At 32.7% G+C, this 25676-nt stretch overlaps 1 protein-coding gene across 1 annotated transcript in view; it reads right to left on the bottom strand.

The window, feature by feature from the left end:
- Window positions 1-1787: 1787 nt before the first annotated feature.
- Window positions 1788-25676, bottom strand: part of LOC127729859 (uncharacterized) — a 53341-nt gene continuing 29452 nt past the window's right edge. Inside the window, exons 5-7 of the mRNA XM_052237770.1 lie at window positions 12270-12374; window positions 11024-11093; window positions 1788-4235 (exon numbers count right to left, since the gene is read on the bottom strand). Coding sequence (XP_052093730.1) covers window positions 2810-4235; window positions 11024-11093; window positions 12270-12374 — 1601 coding nt within the window. The 3' untranslated portion in view covers window positions 1788-2809. The remainder of the gene's footprint in view (window positions 4236-11023; window positions 11094-12269; window positions 12375-25676) is intronic.

Genomic DNA, 25676 nt, shown 5'->3' with positions numbered 1-25676 from the left:
TAAAAACGCGACACACATTTTTTTTTTACCAAATCGTTCTTCATATAATTGCTATTTATGGTTACCACACTTCTTCCTGTTTAGAAAATGCAAGATCTGACTTACCTGAGGTAATTGAACATACCGGATTAGTGACGTTTAATGAATTTCTCGAAGCGTGACTAGCAATAAATCTTCGAGAAGTCCGAAGGTGGCATGTGGCAAGGCTTTGTGCACCTATCCAATATACTCATTTTCTCAGTGACCGTCAAAATGTCCCTACCTTCGTCCGGTTTGACCTTTTTGCACAATCTATTTAATGTTTGTCTCGCCTGCAAGACATATAGGGATTATCATCCGGCGCTGGCGGCGTAAACTATTTGTATAAAACTTTATATTTCAGAAGGTAGAAGACCTTGTATGCAGATACCTTATGGTACGAAGTTTCCGTCTGTCATATGTCCATTGTCCTTGACCTCATTTTCATAGTTCAGCGACTGCTTGAAAATAAATTATAGTTTTTTTTTTCCCATGTGAATTTATCACGTATTATGAGTAATATGATAACTTTATTTGGTATACGGGTTCCTTGCAACGTCTACATGTCCGTCAGACAGGGTTCATACGACCTCGACCTCATTTCATGGATCAGTGATCAAGGTTAAATTAAGTTACGTGATTATGTCCGTTTCTCAGATACTATAAGCAGAAGGTCAACTATATGTGGGGTATGGAATGATTGTAAGGGGAACATGTCAGTCTGGCAGGTTTCATCTGACCTTGACCTCATTTTCATGGTGCATTGCTCAATGTTAAGTTTTTGTGTTTTGATCTGTTTTTCAAGTACTATAAGTAAATTTAATAGGTCAACTATGTTTGGTGTATAGAATAATTTTAATGTATATGTGTCGGTCTAGACAGTATCATCTGATCTTGACCTCATTTTCGTGGTTCATTGGTCAACGTTATGTTTTTGTGTTTTGGTCTGTTTTTCATATACTAATAGCAATAATTCAGCTATATTTGTTGTATTGAATGATTGTAAGGTGTATATGTCGGTCTAGACAGTATCATCTGACCTTGACCCCATTTTCATGATGTTACTGTTGAGTTTTTGTTTTATTACCATAAGCAATAGGTCAACTATGTTTGATGTATGGAATAATTTAAAGGTGTACATGTCTGTCTGACAGGATTTATCGGACTTTGATCTCATTGTCATGGATCTTTAAAAATGTTAAACTTATGTGATACTTGTAGTAAAACCTTTATCTATAAGATTTTCAACATAAAATCAATGGCCAGTAAAGCATGCGAGATATTTCAGCGTGTGCACTCTTGTTGTTAATTTGCATAGATATCAACGTGGTACCATAAATCGGTCACACAAGGCATTTCCACAATTTAGTTTTAAGACACCAAATATGAATAAATTACCGAAACTAAATTGATTTTCCCAATGAAATATCGACACGTTGCGCTTTTTTTTTAATTCATTTGTGTTTTTCAATGGCGCCAGATAATTTAAAACGTAACCTTAAATCGGTATCCCAGAAAAATCATCATATGACAAGCTTGCAGGCTATGCGAATGATTTTTTTTCGATCAAGAATTAGTTGGAAATTGTTTTATATTGTTTTTATATAAAAATGATAAAGCATGTTAATATTTCTAACAACTTCAACCAATTAATTCAATTCAATTCATTTCAAACTGTATAAATCAACTTATATGATTTGTGACTAAAACATACTACATATGTACATCGGAGAATACATAAATATAAATAGATTGACGAAGAATGCTGACTGGTTTCTTCCTTTTAATATGCATTTTACATAATTTAGCATGTGTTATTTGGTAAAGCTTTGTAAGAGTAAGTCTAATTAGCCCCAAAAACTGCAGTTAATCTTGCGTAGCTTGACACATGGAATTTAGGAAGCAAGCGCATTCCGTATATTTTCCCGCAAAAAAAAAAATTCCTTCGGAAAAACTTATCTGAGGTACGTAGCACTTTCAAAGTGTAAAAATTATATATTCCTGCACCACCATATTGCAAAAACGTGCAAAGAAATGTAAACAAGCGTACAATTAAAAGCTTTTCAATCCCAAGGTGACCGAATTTGGGTAATGACCAATTTTAGGGGACGGAAGGATATTTGTCGCTAAACGTTACAAAAATGGCAAAAAATCAATCAATCAAAAGAGATATTTTGCAACAAGATATCTATACAATGTTGAATTGAGAAAAATATTCTTTTTTAAAAGGGTGCTCTTAATATCCGATATGTTTACATGTTAATTGCCATTTTTGTAATCGTATATGCCAATTTCCATTTGCCAATGATTCCATAGGAACATCACAAACGGTTTTCTACCACCAAATAAGTGACTTGACTGCGCTATCCTATTTATTTATAAATAATTATATTATAATAATGATATTTATTAATAAAATTACCGCTGACACTTATGATAGTATTGGAGAATTTAACCGCTTTTGCGATTTTAGGGACACAATAATAACTATGAATAAAGCTAGGAGATGTGGGGTATAAGTCAATGAGATTGTAACCCAACGACAAAAGTAAATCAAAGACATCTAAATCTCGATCAGTAGATTTAAAAAAAATAAAATGAAAGAAGATACAATAAAAGTCAGTATAGGAAAAGCAATTAACTTTACAAGTACATCAATCAATGTATTACTCAATGGCTAGAGGTTCTAGCTGAGCTTACATCCTCAACAAGTAACCTATATTATTTTCTACATTTATTAACTAATTAATTAATTAACTACTAATCTTTTTAAATGAGATATACAACTTCATCACACACTACTTAATACTTCAAGTTCGTGTACATTGGGTCCTAACTTGTTGTCAGGAATATTGCCGTTTCCCATTTTTTGTCCATAGCACTTATTTTGAATAATCAAATTTTGATTGTCGTCATCAAGATGTGTTTCATGAACTGACAACTCATCACTTATAAGCGGCTGAAGTGAGTTTTTCATGTCTGGATCACTTGAACCACTAGAGTTTCCAGCATCGGATTTAACTGATGAAGAAACAAGAGAATCACTTGAGGCTGTTTTATGTTGTTGAACTAAATCTATAATTGTAAGTTCAATATCATTTCCCGTTTCTGAATTCTCGGGTTTATTCTCTAAAATGTTTCCATTAATCTCTTGCATGGATTGCTCATCATTTGACACGGTATTTTTGGAGGAACTAGTCTCATCACCACAACATGTTTGATTAGAACTTTCATTAGGGTCATTAGTCTGCACTAAAGAATCCATGTCTGAGTACAAATTACTTCGAGCACGTTCATGTTTTTCAAGAGCATCAAAATCGTCAATTTCTTGCTTCTTTTCTTTGTCCTTTTCATTTCGGTTTTCACCTCTTTCCCATGGTAATATTACACTGTCGTAATTTTCACTGGAGATAGTAAAACGAAACCTTGTTTTGTTCAACATATCATAATCTCCATCAAAACTCTCATTATATATATTTCCTTCAAGACAATTTTCTTCAATTGAGTTCGTTGTTGATAAATTCTCACGAAGACTTTGTGTCGATTTAGAACGGTGGATAGCTTCGATATGAGGTCGAGCGTTTCTAACCTTATCATAATCTAGGTCATCTGTTAGTTCATAAGTATGGTCCTCATCTTCACTATCATTGTTTTGTCCATAATTATAGGTTATGGGTTTATGGTCTCTAGGACTATTTACTGTATCGTATTCATCTTCTGGTGTATCTGCGTATGGGTCTTCATCTTCAACATCAAAAGCAGACGATCTTTGTAATTTCAATTTTCGCATACTTGGTCTCTTTATAGCTATATTATGAGGTGTGATATCATTTTTTGTCTCTCCGTCAGCCAAGCTGTACAAGTCCTCATCGGGTTCAGCTGTGGCATACTCGTCGTCCTCATCCTCAATAACTATCCGTTTCACACTTTTTATCGACTCTTTCGAAAATGGCATCCGTTCTGGCTCTGGGAGCGAAGGTCTTCTATCCGATTTTGGTGAAGATGGTTGCATTACATTTCTTTCAGCTTTGGTCTTAGAATCTTGCTTCAACCATTCCTCATTAATTTGTTCAATTCTTGATTTGTTAATATTTCTGGCTCTTGCAACTAAAACTTTGATATTGCTGGATCCTTCAATAGAACAAGACGTAGCTGCATCTTCAACCTCTTCATAAACAACGCCTTCATTTTTTCGTCGTCTTTTCTTGTAACATCGTCTGGAAAATCAAACAAACAATAATAACAAATATATACCAAAGTATACCACGACGAGAGGGTTTTTTAACGACCATGACTACCCATGAGGGTCTTGCACGGTCGGTCAAAGTATACGAAATGAATTTTAATTGGATTTTCTCTGGTCTAATGGTAGATAGTGTGTATATGTATAAAAGAAGAAATTTATGGATTGGAATAAGACAATCAGATAGCAAAAAAAAACCCACAAACAATAGATATTTATAGGCCAATACACGGTCACATTCTATACGTACCTATCCCAAGTCAGGGATAGTTTCTTTGGTAAACGGGATAGTTGGCAATCATACCATATCTCCTTATTTTTATATTCTATCTTTTGAACACCACTTTCGATTTTAGTTCAATCCCTATACTTTCTCATATGTAAAGACAAACTAATTTTATCGTAGATGGTGCAATGAGAACAGTTAACATAAATGTACACAGTGTAGGGAGTTAAATTAATGCATTTATTATTTTTGTTTTATCCAAAACAATAACACGGATTAATATAACATGAAAACAGGACGACAATATACTTTTAGTTAAATGTAAGGAAAAATTACAATTGAAACTAATATGTAATGTTTTTTTCAGCGTTTTCATTTATTTATCTTTAACAACAGACACAAATAGACAAATGTGGGGAAAGCAAATAAATTATAAATACACGGAGCTTTAATAGGACAGGTGGACTGACTCTTCTCTCCGTTTAATTATGTTTATGAAACACTGTGTCTAAATTGACAAAGACATCACAAACTTGAAACCAGTCATAACTCCTTTGATGCATAGACTACTTACTTGGAAACATATTGCAATAAAGAATACTAGTATACACTTATTTCTTACCAAAAAAATTAAAAGTTTATACCCCTACCACAGCTGGCAGATTTTCATAGTTTTTTTCATTTTTTCACGTTTACTTAAGGAGTGAACAAAAACCAAATATACAATGTTTCAAATCAGCACAGGAGTAAAACATGATAATTCAGGAGGAATTATAACATTTCCAACTCTATTTCTAGTTAATCTGACTGAAAGAAACAGTTTAAGTACCAAATCATGAAAAAAGATAGTAAAGTCCATTCCACATTTTACAGCATGCCTTACATTCATTTGAGCATTTCCAGATTATGTAGGCAACACACCAAGATTCATTAGATTGCAGTAAACTATTATTTTAAAATCTTTTTGACAATACATGTACTAGAATATATCTCTAAGTTGGCTATTTGTCTCTTTCTCATGTATGCATTTAGTTAAATAATGTCCCCTTACATAATCAATTTACCTTTTTTGTGCCACTCAGGGTCAGAAAAGTAAAACAATTCATGACATTTGCATAGAAAATAAATAAGCTAACATAACTTCTTGACACACAATGATAATCACATTCTTTGTCCAAAAAATTGTCTTATCAATGTTAAGAAACCCCTCATGCTATCTCTATTTCAGCTAAATATGGAGGCTTATTGAATAAGAATGGACCCCCTAACCACTTACTGGTCCCAAAAAAGCTCTCACAGGTGTCATGTTACCACAGAGCTACAAATTAAACCTATAGAAAACTAGTACAGCTATATTTTTGTGGAAAAAAATAAAAAACTATGCACTTCATTCATTTCGGTGAAAATTATTGGATGTACAGGCAAATAAAATATGTCGCGTCTTAAATTCCAGTGGTTGCACATGTGTCAGACACTGCGAAAAGTTAAAGCGAGCATTTATAATTAAAAATCTATTGCTAGTTACATTAAAATTATAAAGTTCTAATTTCTAGGTAAATTTTGACATTAGTACCCACAGATCAGGCAAAATTTGCTGAATCAGCAATTTCCACTCCCAGGGATGGAATTTAAGGGCTGTTCTTATTCTATTTGCCCTTAGTCAACTTTTTATTGATACACTTACAAATTGAATAGGTATAAAAATACCTTAATGAATTTAATGTACATCATATATATACCAGTTAAGGTGGCACGGTAGTATTTCCTGGCCCATAGGGATAATGATAGCCTTTTTAGAATTTTCACCACTTTCTAACACTGCCCAAAATTCTACATACTCAGTTAACTTAAGTACTTTCATTATCATATTAAAAAAATAATTTGAATATGTATAATGACCGTTTACTTTTTTTGCTATTTTAAAAAACCTAAGGCCACTAGTGCTTTTAGGTCTTTTATCATGCAGTGAATACAAAATTAAAAAAAATTCTCAAAAATTCATTTTCACCTGTATGTAAAACTATTTCATATTTTTCTACACCTGATTCATCCCTCAGAAAGTATGTTCAGCAGATATTGTATTTTTGGTCCAATCACACTGTTCAGATACATTGACTTAAGTAGGGTACACAAAAGAGCAACCTAAATTCCGGAATGTAAATACTACCGTGCCACCTAAACTACCCCGGCAAAAAATGTTTGGACTCAAAAGTATCTAATATCCGTTACGGTGACGGATCAACAACAGACAGAGAAAAGGTAGGATTTCTGTTTATTTATTTGTTGTTTTTATGATATTGAAGACTATACATTCACATATATCTATTTTCGATTGTGAGATGTAATATTTTCTACAAGCGTTCTAGATTAATGGAGAAATAAGTAAAAAGGCACATCATAATGGTGAATTGAGTGAACCTTGCCTCTAATTTGTTTAATTTCTCGTTAAATTGTGCACATTGTACGGAAAGAAAGGTACGAAAAGAAAGATCTTAACATAGTAGTTGTCGTTTGTTGATGTGGTTCATAAGTGTTTCTCGTTTCTCGTTTTTTATATAGATTAGACCGTTGGTTTTCCCGTTTGAATGGTTTAACACTAGTAATTTTTGGGGCCCTTTATAGCTTGATGTGCGGTGTGAGCCAAGGCTCCGCGTCGAAGACCGTACTTTGACCTATAATGGTTTACTTTTATAAATTGTGACTTGGATGGAGAGTTGTCTCATTGGCACTCATACCACATCTTCTTATATCTATATAGAGATTGCAAGACTAGTCACTTTTTATAGCACCTCACTATTTGTATTTCTGTGCATGGAACGAAAGAATTGGGTCATGTCAAAATGAAAGGATACCGTTTTGTCAATGTTGTTTACAACATAAGGACCCGGTTTTGTCTTTGTATAGGACCCGGTTTTGTTTTGTTTTGAAACTACAAATTTATAAAAAGCACCATTAATACGGATCTGAACATTGTCCGTCGAAGGAAATTCAATGTATGAGTCATATGTATTGTAAAACAAACCTGTCGTGTTAAAATTTATTTTAATCGGGAACTTTTCGAATTTGTAATTATCTTCGAACTAAGTTTAAATGGAATATATATACGTTATAGCATGCATTTACTTTAATTTTTATATAACATTATGATATAAAAAAGGAGATGTGGTATGATTGCCAATGAGACAACTATCCACCCAAGTTCAAGTGATGTGGATGTAAGCAATTATAGGCAACAGTACGGCCTTCAGTAATAAGAAAAACCCATACCGTATAGTCGTCTATAAAAAGCCCCGACATGAAAAATACGGAACAATTCAATTGAGAAAACTAACGGCCTAATTTATAACAAAACAATTTACGAAAAACAAATATGATAGACATAAACCAACGACAACCACTGAACTACAGGCTCCTGACTTGGGACTGGCACATAAAGAATGTGGCGGGGTTAAACATGTTTGTGAGCGCTCAACCCTCCTCTAACCTGAAACAGTGGTGGAACAGCACAACATAGGAACAAACTATAAAAAATCAGTTGAAAAAGGCTTAACTCATTCGATTACAGAGCCTGTAAAGTATATGCGCGATTTGCACCCAAAGTTGGCGGATGTGTCTGTTTTCTCGTTTCTTATTAAATTTTATGATGGTATACGATACAGCTATGTTATAACACTCGCGGATCCAGGGAGTGTAGTGGGTGTACCCCCCCCCCTCCCTCCTTACACCCCCCTTGATGGCCAGAAATAACTATATCATGGTTTTTTCAGGATTTATATATGATTTTTTAGCATAAAATCGTCAAAAAAGAAGATTCCCCTCGCTACGCTCGGCAGTATATAATCCGTTTTATGGAATTACGCCCGCTTTTTAAAAAATCTTCCATCCGCCCCTGCATTTTGACAATTATAAAATTGACCAACGTCACTAAAATGTAGAACAATTGTCAATGTACGATAATCATTACACAATGGAGAGATAAAAGAACCGTTTATTTATAAAATTATTAATAAAATAATCATTACTGCATTTTCTGGATGGCCTGAGACTATCATACTAGTTTATACTTAGTATAATAGTTATAAGGAGGCGTAATAAGATTTTAAACGCATGATTATTGTGATCCTTTGCGCCGCATGGAAATTCATTTTCTATGGCGATTCTGTATACATATACATTTGTCTTATTCTCTTGCTTTATAATGAACATTTAGTGTTCAGAATATTTATTTTCAAACGATCATACTGCCCTCTCCCCCCCTCTAAGTACAGTTGAATATTTATTAAGATAACCATCCTTTTGTCCAAGAAAATCACATATCAAATATGCCCTTCAATTTTCAAGGCCGTACACTATCCAACTTTGAACACTTAAATTTACATAATTCATATAAAAAACTTAAATTGCGTAACAACCTTCATTTCTTTATATTTCGCCTTTAAAGTATTCGTTTTTATACAAAGAAAAATTAAATTATTTTTGTTCCAATAAGCAGGAATTCAAGTGTTTACGGATTCAAATAAATAATAAGTTATCCTCTGAAAGGAATCGTTTTCCAACGAGCCATCAAACTCCTGTTTAAACCGCGGATTATAATTTACATTATCCGATTATGCATTATTTTCTATGACAAAATCGGGTCCTGCTTTGAGAAATTTTACACATTGACAAAACCGGGTCCTTCCATTTTGACATGACCAATTTCTTTCGTTCCATGCAGAGAAATACAAATAGTAAGGTGCTCAAAGTGACTAGTTCTGCAAGCTCTATGTTAATATCTTTCTTTTCGTACCTTTCTTTCCACACAATGTGCACAATTTAACGTGAAATTAAACAAATTAGAGGCAAGGTTCACTCAATTCACCATTATGATGTGCCTTTTTACTTATTTCTCAGTTAATCTAGAACGCTTGTAGTAAATATTACATCTCACAATCGAAAATAGTTATATGTGTATGTATATACAATATCATAAAAATAACAAATAAATAAACAGAAATCCTACCTTTTCTCTGTCTGTTGATGGTCCGTCACCGTACCGGATATTAGATACTATTGAGTCCAAACATTTTTTGCCGGGGTAGTTTAAACACAGTGTGAAAGTGTTTTGATCAATCAATTCCAATTAGTAAGTTGCCTGTAGTTATGTGAAAGGATGAATGAAAGTAGTCATATTGTATATATGTATTTGTTCACAGGCGCTTTGGGAATAGGTCCCCCTTTTTCCCCAAAAAAATTGTGTCTTCATTTTATTAGTAAATATTCTGTAATAATTTAATTTTTATGTTCACCTATTTAATGTGTTCTTGTTCCTTTCTATATGAAATACAATAACAATAGTATATAAATTTTAACCCTCTATTGTGGAAAATAATAATAGACAGTCAAAATTTATAAACTTCTGTTATTGTAATATCGTACGGAAAAGAGAAAGATGTTTAACCCCGCCATATTCTTTATGTGCTGGTCCCAAGTCAGGAACGAATAGTTCAGTGGTTGTCGTTGGTTCATGTCTGTCATATTTGTTTTTCGTAAATTGCTTTGTTATAAATTAGGCCCTTAGTTTTCTCAATTGAATTGTTTAATATTTTTCATGTCGGAGCCTTTTATAGCCGACTATACGGTATGGGTTTTTTCTCATTGTTAAAGGCCGTACGGTTACATATGATTGCTTACATCCACTTCATTTGAACTTTGGTGGATAGTTGTCTCAGTGGCAATCATACTACATCTCCTTATTTTTTTTTATTAAGAACACATTAAATTAGTGAAAATAAAGTTAAAATATTACAGAATATTTATTAAAAAAATTAAAACACATAAAAAAAAAAGAGGGGACCACTAGCCAAGAACCTGTGTATTTTTTTGTGATTTATATGCCCGTCTTTTGGCCTTGAGATTACCTAGGTTAAGAAGAGAATTTGAATTTAAAGTGAATAAGGCATAAAAATATATCCACCGCCACCAATAGACGTCAATATTGTCAGAAGGAGTTGCAACCTTAGTTTTAGAAAAAAAAACTTTTACAGGCTGAAAAATGTACGCAACAAAACATCGGAATGACGAAACAATGAGTTCTAATCTGATGATAGTGGTATTAATACAAAATTTCAAAATCATGAAAATTTAATCTCTTTCTGTATTATCTGGACAGCTGTTTGAAACTCCAAAGTAATATGAACACAGAGAGTTTTGCTAGCTAAATAAATACAAATAAACTATTAAATTTATAGGTAAAATCTCTTTATCTTATTCATTATATGAACACTCGAAGTGATTGACTTCATGTAATAGTCCTGACTAGCTGTGGAACCGTAACTCGTAGTGTTCTTGGAATATTTTTTAAAAATTTGCGAACCATCTATCAAGGACTATTTAAGCTACAATTCCGCTGGTAAGTACCGACCAGCCGTGTAATTTACTTTTTAACTAGTTAGCTTGAACAATATTTTCCAAATCATGATTTTGATTTCTTTAACCAGTCACGGGTATTTCAAATTTCAGGACAGAAAAATATTTCTTGAAAAAATAGATTTTACCTGATGACAACGATTACTATACAGGAAGCAAACGTTCCGATCACAAGTAAGGACATACCAGCCACTAATCCTGTGAAATAAAAATATCATGCTTTATTTGTTTGAAGAAAACAAGTATGGTTATATTTGCACATTGGAAGAGCTAAGCCGCTTTGAAATATCTTGCGTCTAATTTCTAAAATATACCTTCGCCTGGGCTGGTAATATTTAAGTATTCGAATGTCTGTACAAGTTTCAGGGTTAGACAATTAGCAAGACAGATGGTTTACGAAATTGGTGATGTCTTAGGGTTAGATAAGAGTAAATATACCAATCCGTTATTGCGTGATGCCTTATTATGTGATGTAATAAATTTAAAGAGTAACACGACGAGTGCCACACGTGGAGCAGGATCTGCTAATCATTCCGGAGCACCTGAAATCACCCCGGTGTTTGGTGGGTTTCATGTTGTTCCGTCTTCAATTTTGTATGTTGTGTTTTGTAGTATTAATTCCTTAACAAGCAAAAAATGTCAGTAAATGTTGACGAAAGTTTCGGTCCTGACATATTTCTTGAGCATTTTATTAGAATAATAAGTAATAAATATCATTTCTAAAGGAAGTATATTTATGTGTAAACTTGGCCGATTCACTCACAAACTTCATTAATAGTTTATAGATGTGTAAACTCGGCCTTTAAGTCATAATCCTAACATATAGCCTTAAGTATAAAAAAGAAGATGTGGTATGATTGCCAATGAGACAACTCTTCACAAGAGACCAAATGACACAGAAATTAACAACTATAGGTCACCGTACGGCCTTCAACAATGAACAAAGCCCATACCGCATAGTCAGCTATAAAAGGCCCCGAAATGACAAATGTAAAACAATTCAAACGAGAAAACTAATGGCCTAATTTATGTACAAAAAATGAACGAAAAACAAATATGTAACACATCAACAAGGACTTTATTCAGATTGTGTGTATGAGTCGACCGAGTTAACACACCAATAAACTACTTCAAAATAGCCCGTATTACTATAACATATAACAATCAACAAATGTAAAAATAGTATTCCATTATGGGTACGCCACTGTTTTTTACGTTCTGATTGACGCTAGTGTCATTTCAAAGGACGCTAAGAATTTCAAGGGCACTGAAGTTAAATTTCTTATTTAATCAGTAACTCATTCAAAATATATATTTTTCATAATAACTGGGCATTGGCGACCCCAAATAATGCTGTGAAAATCTTAGATTTACCTTCATCAATATCAGGAATAATATCGGGAAAGCTTGTTGCGTGAACAAAAGGTCTGTCAGCTGATGAAGTATTTTGGATTGATGCATTACTTCCATTGGTATTTTCTGGAAAAAATTAAAAAAATTAGAAGAATTTTGCTGCAAACAAACCGACAGCAAATTATCAATCAATTATTTAGAATGTACTAACTATCATTTCATATAGTTGTTGCATTACATTATTTTTCTCATGAGTTATGCAAACCATGATTAAGTTCAAAGCTAATTCACAAATATCTAGATATTTTTCCGTATCCCACAAAATTTAAATGGATTACGTATGTTAAATCCATATTTGACGAAAGTGGATTTAGTTTTATTTGGCAAGATCAACTTCAATTAGATAAACTGGGTTTAAAGAAAATAATTTCACGACAACTAAATGATCAGTTTATCCAACATTGGTTTTTCCAAATGAATAACTCTCCAAGAGGTGTATTTTATTCAGAACATAAACAGGACTTTCGTTTGGAAACCTAACAGGACAGGATTTTATATAGCAAAGTTCAGATGCTCAAATTTAAAATTTCCCATAGAAACGGGAAGATTGTCTCGGATACCAAAAAATGAAAGAATTTGTTATCTCTGTGGAAATGGAGTAGGAGACGAATTTCATTATCTATTTAAATGTCAAAAACAGGAAACAATAAACCTTAGAAATAAATATATAACACAATATTATACTACAAATCCAACGGAGTACAAATTAAAGCGGCTTTTAACATTTTGTCATGTTGAACTTTACAAAAACTTAGCTACATTTTTAAAAATACTTAATAGATATTTATGATTTTTGTTTGTCTTTTTGAGTTGAATGTTATGGTAATTTGTAAATTAATATTTTGCTGTATTTTACCATTCATTCAATATTATGTTTAATGTTAATGTATTGACAAGTAATAGCTTTTCTAAAAAGGTAGCCGTCTCATAGCTGATGAAAGTGGAAAATGTTTTCGCTTTGTAGTTTAATTCATTCAGAATAGCCTTGCATATAAATTGTAGTGGATTACAAAAATTATAAAAGGCTAATACATTTTTTTTTAGATTTACCAATTTCTTTTGGGGGGACTGTATTAACACTGGAAAGGAAGGGGTAATGTCTTAATCATCTGCGTTTGTACCTTTTTATCGATTTTATTTTTCAAACAGATATGTTTTTCGTTAATTTTTCTTTGATTGTTTGTTTATTTCTTTGTGTTAGAAAAGTATGGCCGATTCCACCGGAATGTTTTTCATTCATAATAGGCATCGAAAAGTGTAGAGAGTGAAACGTAGTAAAACTAAAACATATAAGAACACAAATAATATATTTCCAACGGTTTCTCACATATTTTCAAAATGATCCTTAAAATGTAAAGCTTTTAAATTACATATGTATGGTTATTTTTTGTTGTCGTGTTGAAGATCTTATCTATTCATTGTAGTTGGACTGCAATGTGGAATGCCCCACGCATCTTTTTCTATATTTGAATAATGGGCATCCTTACAATTAAATTTTTCTCTTTTGAGATTATTTGGTTTTATTGGACTTCTTAAATATACTTTTTTTGAGAAAAAATACTCAAAAGGGTAATTTGTTATGTAAGACCTATTGTAAGCGCCTGAAATTCAAAACATTGTAGTTTCGCCATTCTTATTAAAATTATAATAATGTCATTGGTTATAAAGAAGGTGATAAGTCCTGCAATGCTATTTTAGATTTCACTATGAGGCCATCAACATAATAGAATCAACAAATTTTATCAAAAATGTTATTAAGCATACAATTTAATACTGTATCGTTTGTTATTGTTATTGTTTTACTTGTACATGTCTTCATATTTATTTACTATACCATTTAATGTTGGGTGCGAATAAGGCCCTTATCGTACTTACCAATCAAAGCTTAACATGATCTTTTGTGGGAGACCGTTCGTATGTTGACATATATAAATGTCTTTTTTGTTTTATGATCATAGTATATGTATGTTTATACTTGTTTGACAATTCTTGTAGAAAAAATACAATTAAGAATAATCTTAAAATGCCAACAGTATTTTCGTCTTTTGAATTTATAATTTTCTTTTATTTCTCTTTCTCTCATATAGTATAGTTTAAAAAGTCAATAAACCTAAAAACAAATATTAGAAGTTTGTTGCTGAACCTGCTCATTGTTTTTAGTAATATATGAATTCATGTTTTGCTATTAAGATAAATTTTTACATGTATTAACAACTATTCTATATATTATAGCTAGACTTGGGAGGATTAAAAACTAAAAATATGTAATGACATGTCCATTGTAGAAGACTTTAGAAGTAAATTGTTTTGTTTGTTGTTTAATTGGGTTACTGTCTAAATTTATTATGTATACTTTACATCTCCTTTAAAATCATTCATAGCAATTAAGCATTGCATAAAATATGTTAGCATACATGTCTCTTGTGGAGAGTTGTCTCATTGGCAATCATGTCTCTTGTGGAGAGTTGTCTCATTGGCAATCATACCACATCTTCTTTTTTATATATATAATTGCTTTTATCGTCTGAGAGTAGTTTTTTATTCTTCTTATATTCTCCCGTTTGTCTTCTGTTTTTCAACGTCTGCTATCTTGATATGAAGAGCTAGGGAGAGCTAGACAACGTCCAACCCAGCCCAAACCCTTCCCTAAAGATCTTGGGGTGTGTGTGTGTAGAGGGGCGGAGGGGGGGGGGGGTTGCACGTATTATGAGATGAGTGGAAGGGATGAGCCACTGGAATAGGTCACTATTTTAAGCTTCATGATATTTGATGAGGTCAAGAAATTTAGGTGAAGTATAAGTCAAGGTTGATGATTGAATCTGAAACTAATCAGATTTCGATATTTTTTTTACAGATGCAATTAAAAATCGGCACTGTCGTAAATATGTAAATGGCATAAGATATTTGTCAAAACTATTTATCTCCCCATGAAATAGCGTAACAATGATAGCTATATGTAGGCATACTTATTGTAAAAAAAAATATCATAGCTATAGGGTATGTTCTTTTGTTATTCAAAATATATGAAAAGGGTGGGTATTGGATATCTCAGCTACTCATCCCTACCATGAAAAGGTCGAAGTGCCCCCCTCCTGTGATAAAGATTCCCGTGTAAATTAATATTAATCGACAATTACTGATTTGGATATCTCCGTTTTTCAATTTTGTTGTTGCCTTTGGATTATCTTACTTAGTAAAAATATTTATAACTCAAGAAAAAGCATGCGCGGTGTTTTCCTATGTTTTCATGTATAACATATTTACGTAACAGTGAGCGACAGGATAGAATGTAAAATAAGCACGTGTGCGTTTACAAAGTTTCAGGAGTTTCGGCTATTTATGGATAAGTGTTACCTGTGGACCGATAATTATACAAATGTGTTTATGTGTATAGTATGTCCTCTTGTGTCTGAGGTTTAATAATAAAGTATTGTCTATTGTCTATAGAATTTTTAAAACTGATGTTAGATTGGAAAGTTATTTTTCCAAATTGTCAATATATATATAATCAATTCTTATTGTGTAAATTTAGATGTGGAAGTCACCGATTACCTATTGAGACGGGAAGGAGATGGAACAACATATCAAGAAATGATAGGTTGTGCCATCTTTGCGAATCAAGAGACATCGGTGGTGAATATCATTATGTCATGTCATGTAATGCTCTAAATCAAGACAGAAAGTCTTAGAGATTCTTACCACAGTATTGTACTGTTTGTCAAAATGTATATAAATTATAACAATTAATGGGCTCGAGATACTATATTGTTCTTGAAAAACTATGTAGATTTATAAAAATTATAAATGTGAGAGTCACTCCTCCTGGTTAGTTTGTAATTCAATACTGTATGTCTGTTTTGTTCACGTGTGCATTAATATTAAATATTATTGTTTTTAATTGTAAGCTTATATAGTATTTGTTTTACAGTTCTCTGTTATTGTCGGCGAAATATCGTGCCACTCATTACAGTTATTATACTTTCTGTCTTTAATTTTTTATGCTGGTATAAAAAAAATGTCCACGTGTAACAGCAATACTTTACAATATTTAATTTGTGTGGGTGTAAAATGCTCAAGAACATTGTGTAGCCAATGAAAAGCTATAGACTGTCTGAAGCCCAAATTAAGTTCAACACTGATGCCCACACTAAATTTGTGAAATATATACTTGGGGTTAACAAAAGCAAGCAATTTTGCTGTTATGTCCGAATTAGGAAGATTGTCTAACGATTGTCTTTTACTGAGGAAAGAAGTTAGTTCTCTTGGTAAAAGATTGCAAAAAGACAACAATGATGTATACCTTTGTCAAACTTATTCAAATTGTGTAAAACATTAGAATAAGCAAACAAAAAAGAGGTTAAAAGCCGAGTTTTATAGGACTTTTATTAGTCAAATTAATAGTCTAGACTATAAAGACTCAAAGTCCTTTTGGAAATCAATAAACATTCTTAAAAATAACAATCAACAGACACCCAGTCCTATATCAAAGCAGTAATCATGGTAATAGGTGGAACACTACAAATCTTTGTTAAACTCAGATTTTTAGAACTTAAATTTTCTGGTGACTGACTTGAAAACAAGAAAAACACCCATTGTTCTCTGGATTACCCATTTACTTGTAATGAAGTTTAAAAAGGTATCGATAAACTGAAATCTGGCAAGTTTGGATGTCCTGATTTGATACTGGATGAGTTTATTAAATATAGTGCCTCTTCTATGGTTCTTGTTATTGTAAAACTATTTAATAAAATATTACAAAGTGGGAAATTTCCTAAAATACGGAATCTTTCTTATATTTCTTCGATTTTAATATAATAACTATAGAGGTATATGTGTTTCAAGTTGCTTAGGTACATTATTTACTTCTCTGCTGCAAAACAGATTGGCCATATTCATAGAGTCAAAAGATTTAATCAGTGTCAATCAGGGTAGTTTTAGAGAAGTATATTGAACAAGTGACTGACCACATATTCATTCTTAAAACTTTAATAAATAAATATTTGAATAAATGTAAAAAAAATCTTTACATCTGCTTTGTGGACTACAAAATAGCATTCGACAGTTAATAAAACATATGTAACCAAAGTTGGTTATCTTATCTTATTTGAAATCAACACTTCCATGTATGCAAACGTTTTTTAGATGTTACTGTGCCCAGTAGAGAGGAGTCCTTATTTTTGTTGTTGGAACGGGGACCCAATTATTTCCATCATTAATTCAATGCAATTTTATCCAAATTGAGGGGCAGATTTTTCAGTTATTCCCTATATATTAGACTGCAAAATTTCAATTACTTTCTCATACTAGTAGCCCCCTTCATGGTTTCTGGGAGAATTCCTGAAAGGTCATAACCGGCATTTAAGAGAGCAACACTGCTTTGAGTATTAATAGGGTCATTTTATTAACTTCCTTGTTAAAATCGAAAATAAAATTTGGACCATTTACTCTGACAATCATCCACCCTATACATTTCAGAATCATTTAAAATTTAACAGAAGTTGCAAGTTTAAAGAGTAACCCTTTAGATATACTACAATTTTAAGCATCTTTACATAGTTTTCATCTCGGTACAATATCCCATTTAAAAGATGGTAGATTTATTAAGATACTTCATTCGTGGGTTCTGGACAGGTATCCTGCAACTGGGATCCTATTCCTATCAGACCAGATAATCATCTCAAAAAGAAGAAAAATCATGTTATTTGCTGAAAAAAATCATTTATCTTTAATAAATCAAATTGTTTTTGGTCTAAGTCATTGTTTTGCGAATTTTATAGCCAGAAACAAGAGGCAACACCTTCACACCAAAAAGAGCATATTTTCAGTCAAAATTCAATTTTGACAAAAGAAGTCTCAAAATAATTTTCTTCAACCCATACAACTTTTCAGCTCTAAAATATAACTTATTGATGAAGGAAATGTTATACAAAAGCATTTTCTTTGTATTATAAGCACCAAAAACTTAAATTTTAGCTTCAGAGATATGCAAATAGAGGTAAATTGAGACATCTTTGATGTATGCATACAGTTGCTTAAATCTCTATTTCTCTTCACCTTCAACCAATGAAAAAGAAAATCATTCATAGATATGTGAAGAACTATAGTAAAATGCACACATGATTGGTGGCAGAATTCAACATTTATATAAAAACCTTATGAAAGAGTGCATTGGACTATGTTACAATATGATAAAATTTTGGTGCGTTTGATACGGTGCTTTTTGTCAGCAATTTGCTTTTTGTCCGCTTTTGCTTTTTGTCCGATAATTTTGCTTTTTGTCCGACACTTTTGCTTTTTGTCCGTTGCTTTTTGTCCGTTTTGCTTTTTGTCCGATAATTTGTTTTTTGTCCGACACTTTTGCTTTTTGTCCGTTGCTTTTTGTCTGTTTTGCTTTTTGTCCGTTTTGCTTTTTTAGCTCACCTGGCCCAGAGGGCTAAGTGAGCTTTTCTCATTACTTGGCATCCGTCGTCGTCCTTGATTTTTACATACATCTTCTCCTCTGAAACTACTGGCAAAATTTAAGCAAATATGGCCAAAATCATCCTTAGGGTATCTTGTTTCAAAAAAGTATCCGATGACCGCCCCCCCCCCCCCCCCCCCTCCCCATTAATCAAGATGGCCGCCATGTCTAAAATTAGAACATTGAGGTAAAATGTAGATTTTGGCTTATATCTCTGAAACTAAAGCATTTAGAGCTAATCTGACAGGGGTAAAAATGTTCATCAGTTCAAGATCTATCTGCCCGAAATTTTCAGACACATCAGACAACGCGTTTTGGTTTGCTGCCCCTGCATTGGTAATTTTTAGGAAAATTAGCAGTTTTTGGTTTTTATTTGATTGGAGTTTTATTTTTAAGTCGTTATAACTAACTTGTTTACTTAAAAACTACTTATTGTAAATATACAATTTTTTACCAGAGTTATGTTTGATTATAATATTTTTTTTCAAATTCATTGATATTTTCTACTTGTATCACATATTGATTTGTAAAATTCAACCGTCTGGGTAACCGAGACTATTTACAGATTCTATTTTATTTCTCTTTTCAAGAGTAATAACCCGGGATACAGTCATATTTCTTTGGTTGGTACATGAATACTCTATTGATAAGAAATATACCGAAAACTTAATCACATTTACGGATTAGTATTAAAAGTATCGCATTTCAGTGAGGAGAAAAAAAATAACAATAACTTCTACTTTTGCCGCCCTACAGACTTAACCAATTTATGTGTTTATTTCAAATGTTTCTATTAAAAAAGTGTTTTATATTTAGAAATGCACTATCTGTATCTAAAATATTGTGCACAACTATTTCGTTACAAAAATTAAGTAAAGGCTAAGTAGCCTTTTAATTACTTTCCACCCTCTTTTCGAGTTTGTCAAACAACAATTAACTACTTGGCTGACAATGCTGTTAACCAAAGTTTCCTTATTACTTGAATAGCCTCGAACGTCTTAACGGTACGCCATTTGGAAATAGTTGCTAGACAATTCCGAAATTTAAAAATTAATACAGTTTATCTCAGTAAATAGCTACACATGTCTTCCTTAAGCTTTGCAATAGTGTTCAAAAAGTTAAAGCATTGTTTGTTATATTTGTAATGTTTGTAATGTTTAAAAAAAAAAACAAAGATGTTGGAAATATCACGAAATTATTACCAGATTTAAAAGAAATTTTTAAACTAAAATGTTGCAAAATATTTTGGAGCGACGAACAGACGGCCGTTCGTATATCAGTGCAAATGGTGACTATATATCACTAGCGGAAAGAAGAAACTGTGCGTATAAGCTATAAAATGTCGTAAATGTATGCACTTCCACATGCAGCAAACGCCGACACCATTTACCATAATGGTAAAACAATTCAAACGAGAAAAACCAACGGCTTGATTGATTTACAAAACTGTATACGACAAACAAATATGATATACAGAAACAAACAACAACTACTAAATTACAGGTTGAACCCCCGTTCCTGACTTATTTGTATGATTGTCATATATAATATTTAGCGTGGTTAAACATATACAGAATTTCAATAGCGAAACCATCACACATGGCCGGATTATTTGATTTGATCAATTTATAATAGTTTAAACATGTTCGTCTAAATCTTTGAATATCCCATGTATTCTACATATTGGAGAAAGTAGACCATTGCTAACACGTTTGAGGATGACAGACTAACTTACGACCAGAATGAATAAGCGTTTGTCTATATAACACGATCTAAAATATTACTTGTTGTGTAAAACACTAAGAATGCCAACTCCTCGCACGTACAAATATCCTTATATCTTGCCTTCTATTTCTCCTGTTTATGTCCCCTTTTTTCTATTTCTTCATTTTCTTTTTTTCACTCATCTAATTATTATGTCTATTTAAATTCAACATTGTATCCATATAAATGCATATGAACGCTTACATATATATAATTATTGTGATATCATATATAAGAGCGAGGCGAAAGATACCAAAGGGGCAATCACACTAAAAAAAGGTCGAACAAACCAACAAAGCCACAGCTAAAATGAAAAACAACAAGACACACAACAGTTCACAAAACACAACATTGAAAAATAAAATCTGAGCAAGAAAAACCCTGTAAAAACCGTGATGATTTATAGTTTTCGGGAAGGGTAAGCAAATCCTGCTCCGTTTGTGTCGTATTATAATCATATTTTGGACAAGACTTCAGTGTGCCAGGTCCATTAATATTATGTTTAAAAAAGACATATGTTTAACTGAACTTTCGAACCCGTTGTCTTGGAAGATCTTTAATCCAAGGGGGTCCTAAATAGTTGCTTTTTGATGACCCTACAAGTAGTTATAATTTAATTCCTTGCGAACACATTCGTAAGGACCGAAAATTCCCATCTGCATCTTTTAAACATTCCGAATATTGTATAAATTGAATGAGATACCCCATTTCAAACCCAGCGTCTCGGAAAATCTCATCTAAGGGCACTAGATAATGATTAAATTTGTAGCTAAAGAATTATACATGGATTTCTGGCGAAAACATTTATAACGGCCGAATTTAAAGTTTGTCTTGGTTGATAGAAGAAATTTCACACAATAAAAACTGAAACGCAAAAACGCACAAACGCATAAAGATGTTTATTCAGGACAATAACTTATATACAAAAAAATAGCAGAAATATATATGAACTACCACCAATGAAGGTTGTAAAATACTATAGATGATACTTAATGCTTTACGTAATGTTCTTTTTATCTTTTTTTTTTGTCGTTAAGAGCAAAAATTGCACAAAAATAAAAGAATCATCCTTTGACGAAAACGACTCTTGAAAAGTCATCGGCTATTCGTTGACGGCTAAAGGCTATTTATTTCTGAAATCTCAATTTTGTTTCGCTGTTCTGAGTGTTCAAAATGTTACATGCAGCTAAAATATTGGTAAAAACAATTGACAAAAATACTGGTCTGTATAAAATGTACACAAAAGTAAACGAATGAAAGCCGCTGGAACGCAGTCCAGGACTCGGATAAGCACATTTAAAAATGACAGCTTATATGAACTGAGTGCTAATAAAAGTCCAACACTTGCTTTTTCAGAAATAAAATCTTTAAAAAAAAATTGAATATGAAAATTTACAATTCAAACAATAGATCGATATCAAACAAAAATGTTTCATTATCATTTTTCGGCTACAATGGGTATATGAAACATCCAATGTCGAATTATCAACATAGAGTCCTAATAAAGAATGTTTCTGTCATGTTGTGCAACGAAATCTCTACAGCACATGGTAGTGACAACACTAAATGTTTAATAGGATCCCGCGAAAAGCCAGACTTTGTTCCACGAAGGTAGCAAATTGTCTGTGTGACCATCGCTGACGGCTTTTGGTACACATAAGATGGTTGTTGGTTAACAGATATTTTTTACGCCGGACGGCCATTAAAATATCACCGAGGAAAGGTCGCCGTGCTCTTTATTAATTTCCACGCAAACTGATATAGCTCCAAAGGTTTTATCATGAACACCAATGAATACTCGTGTCAATTAGAAAGCCACGCGGAATCAATATCGGAGATGTTTAAGACAAATGCATCGGTTGTTGCTTTATGTCTCCCTGGACATGGCCTATCATTAAAAGATACCTTTTGCGCAATTCAATAATGTAATTAAAATATACCTTCATGTGCTACTTTAAGAGATAAAATGGGTAAAAATTTCGTTTTTTTTTTACATTTCTATCCTTTTGATAGACACACCTAACCTTTTTATTTCAACAGATAAACACAAGCGGATTTTTGTACAAAAATTATGAAAATCTTCTTTACTCATCTCTAAGTATATTTAACAATTCTTTGAATATAGTTAATGATTAACAAAGTTTCGGAATCTTAGGAAAAACGGCATTTTTGAGGTATATTTATCAAATTTAAAAAAAAAATCAATGTTGATTTTTTCATTAAAATTGGTACCAATAAACTTCATACGTAATCAAACATAATGCAATTTTAAAAGAGAGGGGTCCATGTACTCGTTTTCAAGTTAAATCAGTTTAAATCACAAAAAAAAAAAACAGTCATTTCCCGATATGTCACAGTTTGACCTCGCGAAAATTACGTTTTACGTTAGCAACGCCATTACTTCCCCTGTAATTGTATTGTATGCCCTTAATGACTGACAGAGGGTAGTCGTGAAAGTATGGATTACTTGTACAATTCATTCAAACGTTTATAACATTTAAAACAATAAGAGGGATTTGTATGTTTAAGAACACATATTAATGTCATATAATTTTCACAATTCTTTTCTTCAGGCCAATTTGACTATACGTTTTGACATTTAAGGAAAGATTCCTATGAAAGTGGTACAAAAGACACTTTTCTAAATGTATTCACCGTGTTTTTACACATCAGGAAGATGTATTTTTCTTTCATTAAAACTTTTTTATCAGAACTTTTTATTTCTTATGTTTTGTATTTTAATCTATACAGTAATGCAAATACCGTATAGCGGAAAGTTTTACTTCTTATTGACTAAAAAATCAGAAGACATCAGAAATTTCATGCCAATCCAATGGTTTCGTGTAAAACTTGTGTGGTATATTTGTACATTAGATGACTATCCAGTAAAGCCAATAATCAAAAGTGTGATCATTATAAACCAGTTTTCGCTCGGCTTTTAACAGTGAATAAACCCCATACCACAGAAAAAAGCTCGCTCAAGCCCTGGAATGTTCGATATTTAACGCTGATGGCATTATCTGAATTTGCAACTACGAGTTCGTTAGTTTATGCAAGCAAATCGTAACAATACTTGTATCTACATATTTTCAAAGTTTCTTTTTTCAAGGGCCAAAACTAAGGGAACAAATCACTGGTCTGAAACGAATTCAAAAATAAATTAAACAACTCAAATTAATTAATAATAATAATGCCTCGATACAAAAAAGATGTAAAATTGACATTTCAAAGCAATTATTTATTTCAAGTCCTTCAACTTTGGCAAAAATTTCTTAATCTGAATGAAATTGAAGGATGCTATGCATTTTCTCAGGATAAAACCATACATAATGTTTCAAGCTTACAGATAGATAAGGAAAATGGAAAATCTAAGGTTTCAAGCAGAAATGTTCCATCTAAAGAGGGAGGCGAAGGATACCACTGGGGCATTGAAACTCAGAAGTCGAAAATGAACTGACAACGCCATGGCTAAAAAAGAAAAAGACAAACACACAAACAATTAAAGTACAAAAAACATAACATACTGAACAAAACTGGGGGTGATCTCAGGTGCTCAGGAAGGGTAACATGTATAACCCCGCCACATTCTGTATGTATGTTTTCTGTCCAAAGTCAGGAGCCTGTAATTCAGTGGTTGGTGTTTGTTGCTGTTGTTTTTCGTTATTTTTTTTGTACGATAATTATGCCGTTAGTTTTTCGTTTGAATTGTTTTACATTTGTGATTTCGGGGCCTTTTATAACTGACTATGCGGTATGGGCTTCGTTCACTGTTGAAGGCCGTACGGTGACCTATAGCTGTTAATTTATGATTCATTTGGTCTCTTGTGGAGAGTTGTCTCATTGGCAATCATAACACATCTTCCTTTTTAAAAGAAGTTCCTGCTACACACGTGGCACTCAATGTGTTGCTCATGTTAGTACAAACCTGGTAACAATAATTCGGTAGGCCATATGCAGGGAAAAGGGGACGGGATTGTAGTTAAGACATTTGAAACCTATCCGCTATCATCTGTGATACAGATATTCAATAACGGTCAACCAACTCTTGATGGCGTCCATAAAACTTACGAGGGTGTGATTTCAACTTCACCACTTGGAACTCTTGGTTTAACAGCTTCTTTGTGAGTAGCAACCCTCTATCAAAGAAATCATGATTGGAAAATTGGTATTATTGTCGGCAAACAGTCTTGAAGAAAATGGGTCAACAAAATAAGTCAAGTTGACCAATTAGTAAAAGTATCTGAAAAACTTGACTATCACAATATTGATCAAGGTCAAACAGACGTCTGATGTTCAGTCGTTTGTTGATGTGGTTCATATGTGTTTCTTGTTTCTCGTTTAATATATAGATTAGACCGTTCGTTTTCCCCTTTGAATGGTTTTACACGCGTCATTTTTTGGGCCCTTTATAGCTTGCTGCTCGGTGTGAGCCAAGGCTCCGTGTTGAAGACTGTACTTTGACCTATAATGGTTTACTTTTACAAACTGTGACTTGGATGAGAGAGTCGTCTCATTAGCACTCACACCACATCTTCTTATATCTATTCTAACGCTATCTTTACGGTTTTTAGGTTTATGCATTATAAATGATGCCGATGATTTTCACGTTTTTGATTGTCTATGAGGTGAAGATTTCTGCTCCGAGTTGAGTGTCGTACGGTGTCATGTAGTCTCTATCATCAAAGACATTTGGTCTCTTGTAGAGAGTGGTTTCATTGGCAATCTTACCAATAATTCTAAGTTCCATATTTTATTTTTAATCGACCGTCACTGATGAATCCTTTGTAGGTAAACGCGAGTTTGGAGAATACAGTTATACATCTGCATGGTATCTTTCATGAATGTTTTAATTATTATCCGAGATACAGACCTATAACCACCAATACTAAAAATTGATCAATGAACTATGAAACTGAGGTCAAGGTCAGATTGCGACTTCTTGTCGGATATGTAAATCGAGAACTCATGATTGATCGATGAATGACGAAAGTAAGGGCAGTGTCAGTTTACATGCAATTAGACAATTATGTATTGCAATCATCCAATACAATCAATATTGTCCACCTATTGTATTTATTATCTAAGATACCACACTCATTAAAACAAACAAATAAACCATAAAAATGTATTAAATTTCAGACATA

Source organism: Mytilus californianus, unplaced genomic scaffold (genome assembly GCF_021869535.1).
Source record: "Mytilus californianus isolate M0D057914Y unplaced genomic scaffold, xbMytCali1.0.p SCAF_2, whole genome shotgun sequence".
Lineage (NCBI taxonomy): Eukaryota > Metazoa > Mollusca > Bivalvia > Mytilida > Mytilidae > Mytilus > Mytilus californianus.
The sequence above is the reverse complement of the archived record's forward strand: the minus strand, read 5'-3'. Positions and strand labels throughout refer to the sequence as shown.